Source organism: Podarcis erhardii (assembly GCF_964252035.2).
Source record: "Podarcis erhardii genome assembly, chromosome: 7".
NCBI lineage: Eukaryota > Metazoa > Chordata > Lepidosauria > Squamata > Lacertidae > Podarcis > Podarcis erhardii.
The window spans coordinates 28,354,504-28,369,357 of record NC_138511.1 but is presented as its reverse complement, the minus strand read 5'-3'; the positions used below and the strand labels follow the sequence as shown (position 1 = coordinate 28,369,357).

The window sequence follows — 14,854 nt, the reverse complement described above, 5'->3', positions numbered from 1 at the left end:
GTTAGAGCCTCCGACTTACAGATGGACATGCACGCCTCCTCCTCCTCCAGCAACATCTCTTGGGAGTTGGGAAAGGAGAAGAGGAGGATTATCAGCTTGGGATTCTGGAAGCTGCTCAAAGCTCCGTCATGCTCTGATGTGTACATAGATCCCCGCACACCAAACCAAGCTGCCCTGTTCTCCTCAGGGGCAAAACGCAAGCCAACAGCACACTCTCTGCCTCTGCTCTCTAGGAAATGTGCTGGGCCTGAAGAATGGAGTCAGCTGCATGCTATGCCAAGGACACGTTGACACAGGGGCCAGCTGAAGGGTATGGGTCGGCTCTGCCAGAGTCAACCCACAGGGCAACTGGGCCCTATCCATTCCAACTGCTGCATGCCCACACAACAGATGCCAGGAATGAAACAGGAACGAGCAGCAGTTACTGGCCCCCGTGTTGCAGTTCACTACTGCATTACCCTTACTTCTGCTAGCCCAGGCATGTACCGTCATTTCTGCTGACACCTGTAGATCTAGGAAATGTGTGGAGTCAGTTATTAGCTGGCCACTGGTCTATAGCAGAGCACAGGTGTTGCAGGCCAGTCCCTGGTGTTATAAGAATTCTAAGGTCTCAAATATAGAATAAATGTTCATAAATGTACAAGGGAAACACACATACTTAAGTATATAAACCCTGTGTCTGAAATAGTACAGGAGAGCAATCCTGAAGCCATTTTGACTCTCCCAAATTGACCTCAAATATTTCTCTGCAAGAAGGAAGGAAATGGGAAAAGCTTTCCAATTGTCTTTGGACTGTAGGGGCTTACACCTCCCTGAAAATACAGTCTGGCAAGTATCTGTTAGGCTGAGCAAACTATATGTGTAAGAAATTCAGGATTCAATATTTGTAAGAGACAAAGGAACTAAAGTATTTACCATCTCAAAGGAATGGTCAGGCTACTCAGAAAATGCAATCAAGTAAGGCATTATCAGGTATCCTGGCAGACAGGAGTGAAGCAACACTCTTAAATTTCTGCTGGAGACTGCCTCCTTCTGTGATGTATGTATGATGTTTAGGAGGGTGGTCTTGGGCTTTCAAGAGGCTTTGAAAAGTCTTTACAGGGGCTTGTACACCATTGTTTAAGGTTCTCCTCCCTCCTGCATGTGGTGAGTGGTGACCCTGTTGTAACAGTTTATTTCCTTTAATAAAGATCAGGCTTACTAACCGCCTTTCCTTTCAATATACTCTGGTTGGCCTCTGCTTTCTCTCTGACCGATAGAGATCTCCTGAGGGACTCTCTATGGGCTCTAGATACCCCATAAGGGAATTAAGAGGTATTTTCTTATAACACTGGCAGCTCCAGGCCAAAGACCCCAGACAGCTGCTGCCCATCAATGATGACAGCACTGGGCAGCTTTGGATCAGCGCGATAGCTGGGCCTGCCCCTGCTGCCCACTAGGAACTGAACTGGAAGCTGTCAAAAGCGGCAACTTTTCCAATATTTCCTTTTGGAAAGATCTGAGCTAAGGCAGAAGCAAAGGCCATCTTCTGGCCACAGAGGGATATTGCACCCCAGTAAAGAAGAGGCTCTTGATGATGGACAAGCAGGATTCAAGGGCAAGCACACTCTCCCCTCCTGCCGTTTCCAGCAACTGGAATTCAGAAGCATTTATTGTCTCCAACCGTGAAGGCAGAGCAGAGCCATTGATCCAAGTTTAGTCCTAACCTGCAAGCCACTTTGAATATTTTAAATTTCCTGTGTAAGCTTTTCTCTTTCCCATACTAGACTCCCTTCTTTTTGCATTTTCCCATCTCTCACCTCTAACAAACAAAATGACAAATGGAGGGTCAAGGAAAATCCAGCCGGAACAGAAATACAGCGGAATAAACATGGGCGAGAAATTCAGGGATCCCTCTCTTTGGTAGTTGGCGCTAACTCCCGGGGGTTCCCGGCAGGGGAAATGGGGCTGGGGCTCAAGCAACACAAGTGGCAACATGGTGACCCCTGCTGTCTCTCCCAAGTTCAATTTGTGCTTGGGGAGAGTTCATATAGCCGGGGGGGGGGGGAGGTTTCCCTACTAATATTGACTTGTCGTTTTGATAAAGAGAGAATGAAAGAAGAGGGAGAGACACTTGATCCTCTTTCCTGCCTTTTCCAAACTGTAGGGCCTACAAGAGGCAGCTGCCTGTCTCACTGGAAGGCCAGGGACACTTTGCAGGCACCTGCTCCTGTTTCAAGACTATACTTTGCGGCATCGCATATGGAGATGCTAGACGGACCTTGGATCCACCATGGGCCTCTTTCACAAGAAAGAACTTAATACAGCAAACAATTCTACATCTCTGAATCCCTAGGTTTGGCATGGTGACATTATTTACATTTCAGCCTGCCATGTATTTTCTGAGAGACACCAGGGCGCTGAAAGAAAAGGTAACCATATGATCGAAAACTGGCTTCCTACTGGTTTCAGACTCTGAATGGCACTGTGGGTGGTTAATATCAGTGCCACTGTGTATGTTGGCTGGTTGCCTGTAGATGGAAGAGACACATAGAGATAGTGATGAATAATTGGTTACATATTCTTTTTTTTAAGGTTTGATGTTTGGTTGTATTTTTATATATGCTGTAAGCTGCCCAATGTGGTTGGGGAAACCCAACCAGATGGGTGGGATATAAATAAGATAAAAATAATAACATCACAAATTGGTCCTGTTCCTTCTAGGAGTGGGAGGTTGTCCTCCACCCCTTTCTAAGTCATACCATCTTTGTGTAAGATTCCGAAACACCTTCAGGCCAAACAAAGGCCCCTGGAGGTCTCCAGCTCCGAACTCTATCTGCACAAAAAGAAGACGGACAAGAGTTAGGAAGCAACAGCTACAAAGGTGAGATCAGTGTGACTCAGTTAAGCTCTGGTGCTGGTCAGAGATCTCACTCTCATGAGCTGCCCACAGCCCTTCACCTGTACAAGCTGCCTTTAACTATTCCTCTATGGCAGCTACTCGGATTGCCTGGATAGGCACTAGAGTGCATGGCCAGGGAGAGGAGGCAGGTGGTGCTTCCTCCCCTGGAACACGGCAGTGCTCACAGCAGGAAATTAACTGTGCAAGTCCACATGGTAGCCTAGTCCAGCACAGCGACATTGCCCAGCTTCGAGAGAGTGAACAAAAGAGGGCTCTGGGTGCCCTAACATAGGAAAATCAGTGACCTCCCACCAACAAGGAAGGCAGAGAAAGAGGTGCAGCAGCAGTCTGGAAGGCTTAAAACACAGCAAGAAACAGGGTGAAAACTGGGAGAAACGAGTCCTCTTACCTCTCCCCAGCCTTTGGCAGACGTCACACGTCTCAGAGCCAAGTTCACAGAGCCGCCTCCATTCCCGTTCTGCGTTGAGAGGTTTCCCGACAATATCGCAGTGTCTGTGGCCGTCAGTGGAGCCTGCAAGAGAAAGACAGCTGTCTTATTGCAGCTCATAGCAGTCCTGCACAAATCTACAGCAGGCCTAACTCTCAGTGGCAGGTGTCACCAAAACCAGAACCACCTGGATGGCACCCCTTTACATTCTCCCATATAAATGAATCCTTAAGATCCTGCCTCAACACCAGGTGGCCTCACCTGAGTGGGTACAGGGAGAGTGTAATGTAACTGTGTGCACTGATGCTCTCTGCACACAGGAGACAAGTTCATGGAGGAGAAAGTTACTGATGGCAAGCCATGACAGCTGTGCTCCACCTCCACACTTAAGAGGCAGCAATGCTTCTGAATACCAGTTGTTAGAAACCACAGGACAGGAGAGCGTTCTTGTGCTCGGTTCCTGCTTGCAGGTTCCCTGCAGGCATTTGGTTGGCCACAATGAGAACTAAACTCTATGCCCCAACACTGTGTGGCCTCATCTACGTGGGTAGAATGTGTGGTGCATGGATGCTCTCTGCATGTAGAAGGGGTGGACATATATGCCCAAGACATGGAATCAGATTAACCAGTGAATTTGAGGGCAATCATCTGCTGCAGATACACACTTAGCCAAGACTCGAGGTGTGATGATTCAACCAAACTACTGAATAAGTCCACCATATGCTCTTTTTACACTCAGCCTCCTGGCATTCGACCCCTCTCAGAAACTGTGCTGTTGACTAGTTTTATGAATGCCCCTCCGCCGCTTGCTGTCCTTGGTGTGTCCCGGAATGCTCCATCATATTGCAGTTCAACTAACAGTGAGCAGGGGATGCTGACCAAGTGTGCAGAAGAAGCAGAGAAGAGTCTTTGGGCTTCCCCACTACTACTAACAGCGGGACGCAGGTGGCGCTGTGGTCTAAACCACTGAGCTTCTTGGGCTTCCTGTTCAGAAGGTCGGCAGTTCAAATCCGTGTGATGGGGTGAGCTCTGTCCCAGCTTCTATCAACCTAGCTGTTCAAAAGCAATACCAGTGCAAGTAGATAAATAGGTACTGCTGCGGCGGGAAGGTAAACAGTGTTTCCGTGCGCTCTCTGGTTTCCGTCATGGTGTTCTGTTGCGCCCGAAGCAGTTTAGTCATGCTGGCCACGAAAGCTGTCTGTGGACAAACACTGGCTCCCTCAGCCTGAAATGTGAGATGAGCGCCACATCCCATAGTCACCTTTGACTGGACTTAACCATCTAGGGGTCCTTTACCATACCTTTTTTTTTTACTACTACTAACACCCTCTGCCTGGGAAACAGCTTTTGAGCAACCCATGCAGAGCCTGTGAAGACTCTCTGCTTCCAGAGATGGGAGGTGTGTGGCATACAAATGGGGTGCCCAAGCACAGCACTTGAGCGCATGAGAGACTCTGACAGCACATGGGCTCAGTCGCAAGTGAACCTGCCCTTCCCCACTTCCTCCAGTGCCATTTCGAAACAGATAATTGCATCCCTGAGCCAGATTTCATTTCTCATTGCTCTGTGCTGAGGTGCCTCATTAACAGAGAAACCCTTTTTAATTTCTCTCTCTCTCTCTCTCTCTCTCTCTCTCTCTCTCTCTCACACACACACACACACACACACACGTACTTTACCTCAATGGACTGCGATATGTGCATTTTGTTAATTTCAACATGGGGAAAGCTGCTCCCTGGCACTTCTTCGTACTCCTCATCGTACCGATCAAAGAGGTCAGTGGCGTCTATTCCAACGCTAATTGTCCCCTGGAGAAACAAAGAAACAAGCCCTTGGTGTTAAATGGCATTGTGCTCAGCTGTTTCAGTGCCTTGCTCTCTTTGGCGCCCAGTCTTCTTCTGCCTGGAACAGCAAGAAAAACCTTTGCTCTGCCATTGCCTTTGCAAGCCCTTCTGAAAACCCACTCCCCTAGAAGAGGAAGAAGAAGAGTTTGGATTTGATATCCCGCTTTATCACTACCCGAAGGAGTCTCAAAGCAGCTAACAATCTCCTTTTCCTTCCTCCCCCACAACAAACACTCTGTGAGGTGAGTGAGGCTGAGAGACTTCAGAGATGTGTGACTAGCCCAACGTCACCCAGCAGCTGCATGTGGAGGAGCGGGGAAGGGAACCTGGTTCACCAGGTTACAAGTCCATTGCTCCTATCTTTGGCTTAACCTCCCAATGCTCACTCGCAGCTGCAGTTCCTTACATTCATCCCTATCCCTTGTTGGGGAAAACCTTAGTTCCTTACCAGAGACCTTAATGCTGAAAGACATGGGCCAGTTTTAAGCACCTTCAAATGGTCATCCCTGTATTTGTTCACCCCAAGTAAGGGAAGCCTGCTGGGTCAGGGTGGTGGCCCATCCAAGTCCAGCATCCTGTTGTCACAATGGCCAATCAGATGCCCCTAGGAGAAACCCTGTCTCCTCCTGTGGCTTCCAGAAACTGGCATTCAGAAGCATTACTGCTTCTAGCTGTGGAGGTACGGTATAGCCGTCACAGCCAGTTGCCACTGATAGCCTTATGTATTCGCCCAACCCTCTTTCCAAGGCATCCCAGCTAGTGGCTGTTGCTGACACCTATGGCAGTGAGTTCTGTAGTCTAACTATGTGCCCACCGCTACCTTCTCTGCCAAATCCAGCCTGTAAACTCCAATTAGGAAAGTCTTGCCTCCTTGCTATGTTGCTCTAGAACTGATGGCTCTATAAGGGATAGGAAAGTGCAAATGACGTTCACTATTACAAATGCATGAGCTGCATGCTCCTGTACCACCAACTATTTCAGAGAGTGGCCTGTGCAGATTAAGAGAAAACCCTGTCCCTCCATCCCATTTTTAAACATCTCAGAAAGACCTGCTCACTCGGATATCTAGGGGGAATCCAGAAAAGCTCAGAGATGGCTGATTTGTGCAGCTGCACCCCTAATGCTGGCGGGCAATCAAAGAGTCAATTAGGACCTCAGGATGTAGGCAAGGCCTGGATAAAATTAAACCTTGCACATGGCACCACTGTCAGAATGTGCGCAAGGGAAGACTGATTTGCATCTGACCCTTGAGAGACCAAAAATAAAACAAAATCCGCCTTAAGGCTTTTCTCCCCCACTATGCCAACCACCACCTGCAGAAATACTGCACTACAAAATGGAAGCCGCCAACAAGAGGCAAACAGAACCACTTGGAACAGGAAGGGCTGATCTTTATGACAGGTGGGTCTGTTCGCATGAGCTTGGGAGTCCATTTGGCTTTTCAGCCCTGGAAATCATTTTATGAAGTGATGCATTTTTAAAGCTCTTAGTAAGGGCTGTGGAAAAAACGAAGACATAACAGTCTCCACTAGCAGGCCTACAACAGGCTTCCTCCACCTCAGCCCTCCAGAAGTTTTTGGCCTACAACTCCCATGATCCCTAGCTAGCAGGACCAGTGGTCAGGGATGATGGGAATTGTAGTCTCAAAACATCTAGAGGGCCGAGGTTGAGGAAGCCTGGCTTACAATCTAAGAGACACAGTGCAAAACTGAAAGAGGGGGAGGAGAAGGAAGACAAGGCTAGGGGTGAGCAATGAGGCAACCGAGTTTTACTGGTGGTACCAAATTGTTCTGGGACAGAAGGGGAGCCTGTATTAATGGCGCCTCCACCCCAACCAGCCACTGCACAGAAAGGGTAGTAGGACCCTATCAAAGCATTTTTTGCAGTTTCAAGTCCAGACCTGACCAAAGCTATCTAAAGACATCAGGGACATCTGGCTCAGAACCTCAATATCTTAAGGTCTGCTTCTCCCATACAAACCGACCCAGACCCTGCGCTTGGTGCCCAAGGCCCTTCTCTATGCCCTCCCTCCCAGAAAGGTTCAGAAGGCTGCAACAAGAGAACTGGCCTTTTCTGTGGTGGCTCCCCATCTGTGGAATGTTCTCCACAGAGGCTCACTTGGCACCATCATTAAATGTCTTCAGGTGCCAGGCAAAAACATTCTTCTTTACCCAGGCCTTTGGCCATTAAATATTCTATGGCCTGTTAAAGGGGGGGCTGCTACTACAGTTATTTTATTATTATGCTGTCTATTACTATGCTATTTATTATGTTTTCATTATTGTGCTCCGTAAAATGTGTTCTTAAATGTTGTTCACCACCCTGGGATCTTTTGATAAAAGGCGTTTATCAATTGAATAAATAATAACTTTTTCCCACTGCTTAGGAATGTCCACCTCCAACAGGGTGCCATTTAGTGTGGGGAAAAAACCTAAGATGTGCCAACATTTTATTTGCTACGTTGCTCCCTGGGAGTGTGCCAGAGCACTTGCAGTGTGGCGCTCCCAAATCCATGCCTCTGAGAAGCAACTGAAGAGGAAAGGAGGAGCTAGGAGGCCACTGAGCCTGAAACCTGCTCTTGGGTGCCAAAGACACTTGATGGGAGTTAAGCAGATGTTTGTTGGAGAGCAGCTGATCCAGGGATAAGAGGGATCACTCTTTTTTAGCAGGTCTAGAGGCTTTCCCACTGTGCTCCTCTGCGGAGGAGAAAGATGCCAGCCATCTCTTGATGGCACATCATATGCTAAGGGAGCACATAATCTCACAGCCGCATCCAGCTCCCTGAGAGTCTCAGCCTGGGTTTCACTTGCTGTTCTTTTTTAAACTAAGCTAGTATCCAAGTTAAAAAAACTGTAAAGAAACACTAGAAGGAATAGATTGTGATGGTCAAACGGCTGGAGGCAATGGTGCTTTTCTGCCTTGTGTGGACTGCTCCCTGCCGCCCCCCCCCCCCACAACTGGTAAGCCAGAATAAATGATATGAGATAAGAGATGCTTATGCAAAAATAATTGAATTGAACGGAATTCAGCTCTCCTTGGCACCAGCCCCCAGCAAAACTGGCCAATTCTACCCAGAGTGACTTTGCGAGTGGTATGTGAGCCACTTTCCCCTTCAGCTGAAGACGCTCTGGTGATATTTAAATGGGGGAGGGAGAACCAAACCAGGAAGCACCCCCCCCCAAAAAAAAAACTCCAGTAATGAGCAAGCAGAAACACTCTTGGCTGCTGATTGGGAATGAAGGCTGAAAGCTGCAGTCCCTGCAGAGGGAGAACACAAAGTGAGATGCCATAAATTAAGCCCTGGTGCTTGCCAAACGAGACATGTTTTTCGCTGCCTCAGTCCTGTCCGCTATTCAGGCCGCTATATACTCCGACGGCTGGTGGAGCTTAGATCCTGATTGGCTTCCCCCCAGCCCGCTTGCTCAAGAAATCTCCCTTATGGAGTGGGGTGTGTTTGTGTGTGTGTAAACCTGAGCCTTCAGAAAGAAATTCACTATAAACGCTTTATTCCTTGCCACAAAGGGAGGAAAGGGATAAAAGGAGAGCTCGGAAATCTCTTCTGTGGTTGAGCAAATTCATCACTTTGAAAAGTCTCAGGACTGAGACCATCTTGTTGTTGATACTTTCAAGCTCCTCTGGAAGCCCTTTTCTTGCAGGAACGGGGGCCGGAGAGCAAGGCAAAAAATGCTTCAAATAAATAAGTAACTTCACTCCCCACTCATTTGCATGGATGGAAGCGAATTGCTTTAAAATTTGCAATCTACATGCTCCCCCTTCTCTCTGATTTTAATGAGTCTTAGTGGGTTATATACACCTCCGCAAGGTTGAGTCAACCTTACAACTTGCAAAAAAACCGAACAAACCCCAAACTACATTTCTTTGTGACCTTCAGCAGAAATTTCTCTCTCACCTCGTCCTTATCCAGCTAGGCTGGACCTTCCATTCACACCTGGTGCCTGTGGTGCGAACTATTACGAATAAGAGACACAGGTTATTTTTTAAAAAGAAAACCAGTGTGGTGTAGTGGCTAGAGTGCTGGACTAGGACTTGGGAGACTGGGGTTCAAATCCCCATTCTGCCACGAAGCTTGCTCATTGACCCTGGGCTAACTCTCTCAGCCTAACCTACCTCACGGGGCTGTTTTGAGGATGAAATGAGGAGAGGGAAAATTGGGTATGCCACCTTGAACTTCCTTGAAGGAAAGATGGGATATAAATGTAATCATCATCATCATCATCGTCATCATCATCATCATCATCATCATCACAGGTCAGTGTGGTATAGTGACAAGTGTGGAGTCCCAGGCTCAAAATCCCCACTCGGGCATGAAGCTCTCTGGGCGACCTTGGGCCATCTCTCAGCCTAACCTACCACAAAGGACTATTGTGAAGATAAAAAGCAGGTACTGTCCTTGGAGGAAAACTAAGATATAAGCATAATAAATAAGATCAGCTGCAAGCCCTGTTTATGCAGGAAAGGCATCTCTCTCTCTCTCACTCACAAACACACGATTACATTAAATCCCTTTTCTTTCTTTCTTAAAAACAAACCAACCAGAAGGGTTGGGCTTTTTTTCTCAAAGGAAGACCTGCTTCACCCACCCATTCCCACAGCTCTTTTTCCAACCCAGATGAGAGAAAAGACCCACAGATACGTCCACAAGTTGGTCTGAAATGAAAAAAAGAACCAGCTCCCTCCCCAAATGATTAAAAAATCTCCATGCTTGGTCTTCTGGAACCAATTCTCACTCACTGCAGGCTTCCTGGGAAATGGCTATTATCAAGCCTTCCCATGGCCTTGGGTGCTGGCCCAGTTTAAGTGTCTGAGCAGCAGGAATGTTCATAGATATTCTGCAATACCTCCAGCAGTGGAGTCAGTAGCGAGGAAGTGCTAATTTCAATCCACAGAAGCCAGGGTTCAAACCACCCAATTTTACAGTGGTTTCTGAAAGCTGAAGCGTGTTTTTACTTCAGTATTTCTCTCCGGTTGTGTTTCTTTGATTTGGAGGCAAATAATAATAATAATAATAATAATAATAATAATAATAATAATAAACGCTACTGTTTTCCTGCACCCCCAGTATGGGTATATTAGATATCTCATTAATCTCTCATTGGCCAAAAAATTGTCCAACATGGCTTTGACTTTGCAGAGTTAACACAGATTATTATTTGTTTTAACCCAAGCTCGACCTCACACTGTTTGACTATGTTCAAAGACCACCAAGGAGGGTGGCCGCTTTTTGCCCAGCGTTTGTGGGTGCAATAGATGGCTGCTTGTTGCTCCTCAGAGAAACAGCACAAGTCCTCCAGGACTGAACAACCTTCACCGACAAATCTGAACAAAAGCATAAAAAGTCCTGCCAATCTCATTCTATCAGCTCCTCTGGGACAAGTAGGTGGCAGGCTGTTTTTTAAGCCCTGCTTTATTTGCTTGCCTTTCTCCACAAGGATGCCTTTTGCCAGCTACAGGCCAGGCAAACCCGTCTAAGGGAGGTGCAGATAGTGAGGTCACGTGTCAGAGCCCATGCCGCACTGGCGAGGGAATCTGGCTTAAATGGAAGGAATTGGTGGGTGGGGGTCAGAATAGCAGATGGTAGGTGGTTAAATATAGCACCCGGAAGATGAGAACACACCTCCTGTCACTGTGTGAGACGCTGGGGGGGGGGGCTGGCTCTTGCTAGCCACTCCAAATAGAGCAAACTTAAATCCCAAACTGGGGGTTGGGGAATAAACGAGGGGGGATGAGACAGGGAGGAGCGGTAAGGTGATTATGGACCAGCAATGGGAAAACAAACCATGAAATATAACTAGCCTGGCATAGCTCCTGCAGAATACATTAACTCTCTATGGAACACTGAAGTGCCAACCTGAAGCAAGACAAGTGCAGGTATAGTTACCTGGAGCTATATATATATATAAAACACCCAGGTAACCAGAGTGCCAAACAAGAGGCTCACACCGCTGTTTTGACATGCATTTCCTTTAACCTATCTCTTGCACCATGAGTACATGCACACAGGATTCAGAATCCCTCTGGTTCAGAATCTAAAGGACTCCAGAAAGACTTGGAACCGGCGTCTCGTTTTACGGGTTGCTGGAGACTGAAAAATGCCAGCACAAGAACTACAACCTTCGTAAGCAAGTAAAACAATTTATTACACCAAAGGAAGGAGATCGTTCCAGGGTGGCAAATGGCGAGGCGTCCTTTCTGTGCTGAAGGGGGAAGACGCCCAGATACTTTCAAGCAATGTAATGTATGCAGTAAATGGGCTTCTCATGCCCTGGACATCCCTCAAGCTAAACAACCGTTCGATTGGAATACATGCACTACAGCAACGAGGCTGCCTTTAGCACATTAGAAATGCTGACTTCCAAAGTATAAAGTTGCCCAGCGCAGCAGGTCTGGGGTAGTCGGGAGAAAGGTGGGCATCTTGCCATTTGGCTTGGTGAATGATCTCTCTTCAGGTGTGCTGGCAGCCATGGGCTCTACACTTCCCCAGCCTCAAGAAAGCCAGAAAGCACACCCCATGGCCATCAAAGGCATTTTCAAGAGACACAGGCTTTGAGATCATAACCCAAAGGTAAGGTCTTTACTGTGATCAGCGTCCCACCCATCGAAAAACCGAACAGTAAATATTTTCAAATAAGACTGCTTGCTATAGTTTTCAGAAGTTTTGTTCTAATGACAATTTCTTTAAAAAACAAACCTTTTTACAAAGAACACAGATTTCAAACATGAAACAACTGGTTTCTATGTGTTTTCTCTCCCTCTGTAGAATGCAAGACGACAGTCAAGCAACCCAGACAAGCCCTGGCTAGGGATAAAGTGGAAGGACACGGACCAGGCTAATCGCGGAGGAAAGTCGAGAAAGAACCAGACAGCTAGGGCTGAAACACAGGCAGAGAGGGGGACAGTCCTTGCTCCAAGGTCACAGACGTACAGCGGAGACATGCTGGAGAGAGGCGGCAGCGGCAGCAGTGGCTGGGTTGGTGGAGGAAAAATCAAAGCAGAAAGAAAGCAGCCCTAAATTAAACACATTATTCCTCAAGGGCCAAGAGCAGGGTAATTATGAGCAGAGTGATGAAATTGGAGGACCCTAAGCTTAGGCTACAGCGATTCCACACCAGGTTTAGCCATATGGTCTAAATTAAAAGCAAAATTAGGTATTTTCATAGGTGAAATATTGTCAGAATAGGCAAGGGTTTGTGGATCACCATGGGGTCCATTCAAGTGGCCTGTGGCATGTCTGTGGATGTGTGGGGTGAAAACAGGTGGTGCCACATTCATCACATTAAATATCCATATTGATTTTAACTGTATTTTCATTGCTTCTTTTATTTCTTACAATGCATTTTATTGTGCTACCATGTGAATTCTATGGAATACAATAAAATGCAACATATAATAAACAAAAGGAGAAATAAAAATACACTTAAATACTGTACAGCATCTAGCACAACACATTGCAATCAATGCAGCAGGCAGAAAAGACATTAAGTGGACTGCCAAGATGCCCGGCGATGTTCAAGACGAGGTTTGTGGGAGGCAAGAGCAGGGGGGAGTTTGGGGGACTCCTGGAATAAGCTAAACCCAGGAAGCAGAGGGAGCTGGCTACGTTAGCTGCACTTATATCCCAACGACTAACTTGTACCACTGACTCCAGCGGGGGCTTAACCTGCGTCCCAGCCCAATATCTAATTATACAAGGAGGAACCAGTTTGGAACATAGGATGTTGTCACATTCTGTCACCCTTCAGAATGACCAGTCAACAGGTCTTGGGGCAATACAATGTATAGGAATAAAGGATGTTGCCTTACACTGAGTCAGACCACTGGTTCACCTGGATAGCTCAGTTGGTTAGAGTGTGCTGCTGAAAACACCAAGGTTTCAGGTTCGATCCCTGTATGGGACGACTGCATATTCCTGCAATACAGGGGTTGGGCTAGATAATCCTCAGAGTTCCTTCCAACTCTATGTTTCTATAAATCAGTACAGTATTGTCTATTGTAGACATCAGGCTTGAGAGATCTAATGTGTTTCACCTGGTACAAAAGATAAATATCTTTCAGAGACCAGGAATTTATTTTGAGCTCCAAAATTGAACAGAGCTCACACGTTTTCCTCTCCTGGAAACTGCCCCCCCTTACTTTTTATTTTCTTTTGTTAGAGTTTCCTGAAGTCAGTTTTGTTGGTATTGCTGAACAACCGAGAATCACAAATCCTTGCTGATTTACTTCACAGCACCCAGATATCCACCAGTAGATCCTGATCCATCTTCTGGCCACCCCTGATCTATATTGACTGGCAGCTGTTCTCCAGGGGTTCAGGCAGGAGTCCCTCCCAGCCCTTCCTGGAGAAGCCAGGGATTGAATTTGGGACCTTCTGTATGCAAAACCTTGTGCTCTGCTCCTGAGGCATGGCCCTTGGATCACAACTGGTTCCCAAGGATCACCCCCCGCTTTATTGCCCAAAATACACAAGAGAATTCCTACCATGGCTAAAGGCAATTTCACACATGCGTGTTGATCATCTGATGACTGCCAAATTATGGGGGGGGGGGGAGAGAGAGACACGGACTGATGGCTTGCCTGAGAGAATGGGCTGCCTTGCATTGCCTCCTACCATTTCAAAAGCACTGCTTTTCAAGAGTCGGTTCACACATCCAGTTGAGAGTCATCCAGCGACAAAAGGAGCCTGCCTCAACTAGCAGAACAGAACCCACGGCTGCAACCCAGAGAGAGGCTGAAAAGCATGCAAAGGCACACACAATTAATTTCTGCAGGACAGAGCCTGATGGAGCGCAGCCAGCAAGCAACACCAGAGAGGCGCCTCTGGGAAACTTAATTCAGGAGAAGAACATCTTCCTGCTAAACTAAATCCACCATTCATGGCAAAGGTGATATGAGAAAGGCAGGTCAAGGCATATTTTTCACACCGATATAGAACAAGGTCACTGTGCAATCTTCTGCCGCTTCGAGGTGACAGTCGAAGACGTGCTTTCAGAATCCCCAGGCCAACCTTTCTGAGTGCACCCTGCAATCTTATTTTAGAATTCTCTCTTTCGGGAAATATAGCTCTGCTCGTCACAACTCCCCTTTCATTTGCACCAGCCTGAAACTGAGAATGTGCGGTGTTACCCAAGACGGGTCCTGGCACACGAGGAGGAGAGAGAGGCTGCGCTTGCATCCAGAATATAACACAGGCTGCCGACGGCACACCACTGAGCATAACTCTGCTCACAGAAGCATGGAGTGGAAATAAACAAGGTTGCAATAGGCGCCTTTTTGCCGAGTGGAGATGCTCACAGCTGTGCAACCACAATGAGCTGTGTGCAAGTGTTAGAGGCTTTCAGAACCTCATGGGATTTTCAGCAACGGCCGCTCTAGGGAAAAGGAGGAGGACACAGTCCAATGCTCAGATGACACCCTCAGCCACTTCGTGGCATTTCAAGAAAAAACCATTTGAGCTGCTGATGCAAATGGGGCCAGAGAGCGTGAAACTGAATTCATGTACTCTGCTGTTGCTCTCCTCTTCTCATTTTAAATGCCAGGCATGGAAGCATCTGTACTGAAGAAGGCCAAATGAACTACAAACTCAAACAAGTGGCCACACGATCCCTTGATCATCAGGGCATGGCAGGCGATCTGCAACCCATCCCAGATATTTAACAATTACAG

The 14,854-nt window shown here is 47.2% G+C and overlaps 1 protein-coding gene across 1 annotated transcript in view; it reads right to left on the bottom strand.

Moving 5' to 3' along the window:
- Positions 1 to 14,854, bottom strand: part of DNAJC11 (DnaJ heat shock protein family (Hsp40) member C11) — a 54,165-nt gene that overhangs the window by 9,992 nt on the left and 29,319 nt on the right. Inside the window, exons 5-7 of the mRNA XM_081871059.1 lie at positions 5,009 to 5,137; positions 3,291 to 3,413; positions 2,742 to 2,815 (exon numbers count right to left, since the gene is read on the bottom strand). Of these exons, the coding sequence (XP_081727185.1) occupies positions 2,742 to 2,815; positions 3,291 to 3,413; positions 5,009 to 5,137 (326 nt within the window). The remainder of the gene's footprint in view (positions 1 to 2,741; positions 2,816 to 3,290; positions 3,414 to 5,008; positions 5,138 to 14,854) is intronic.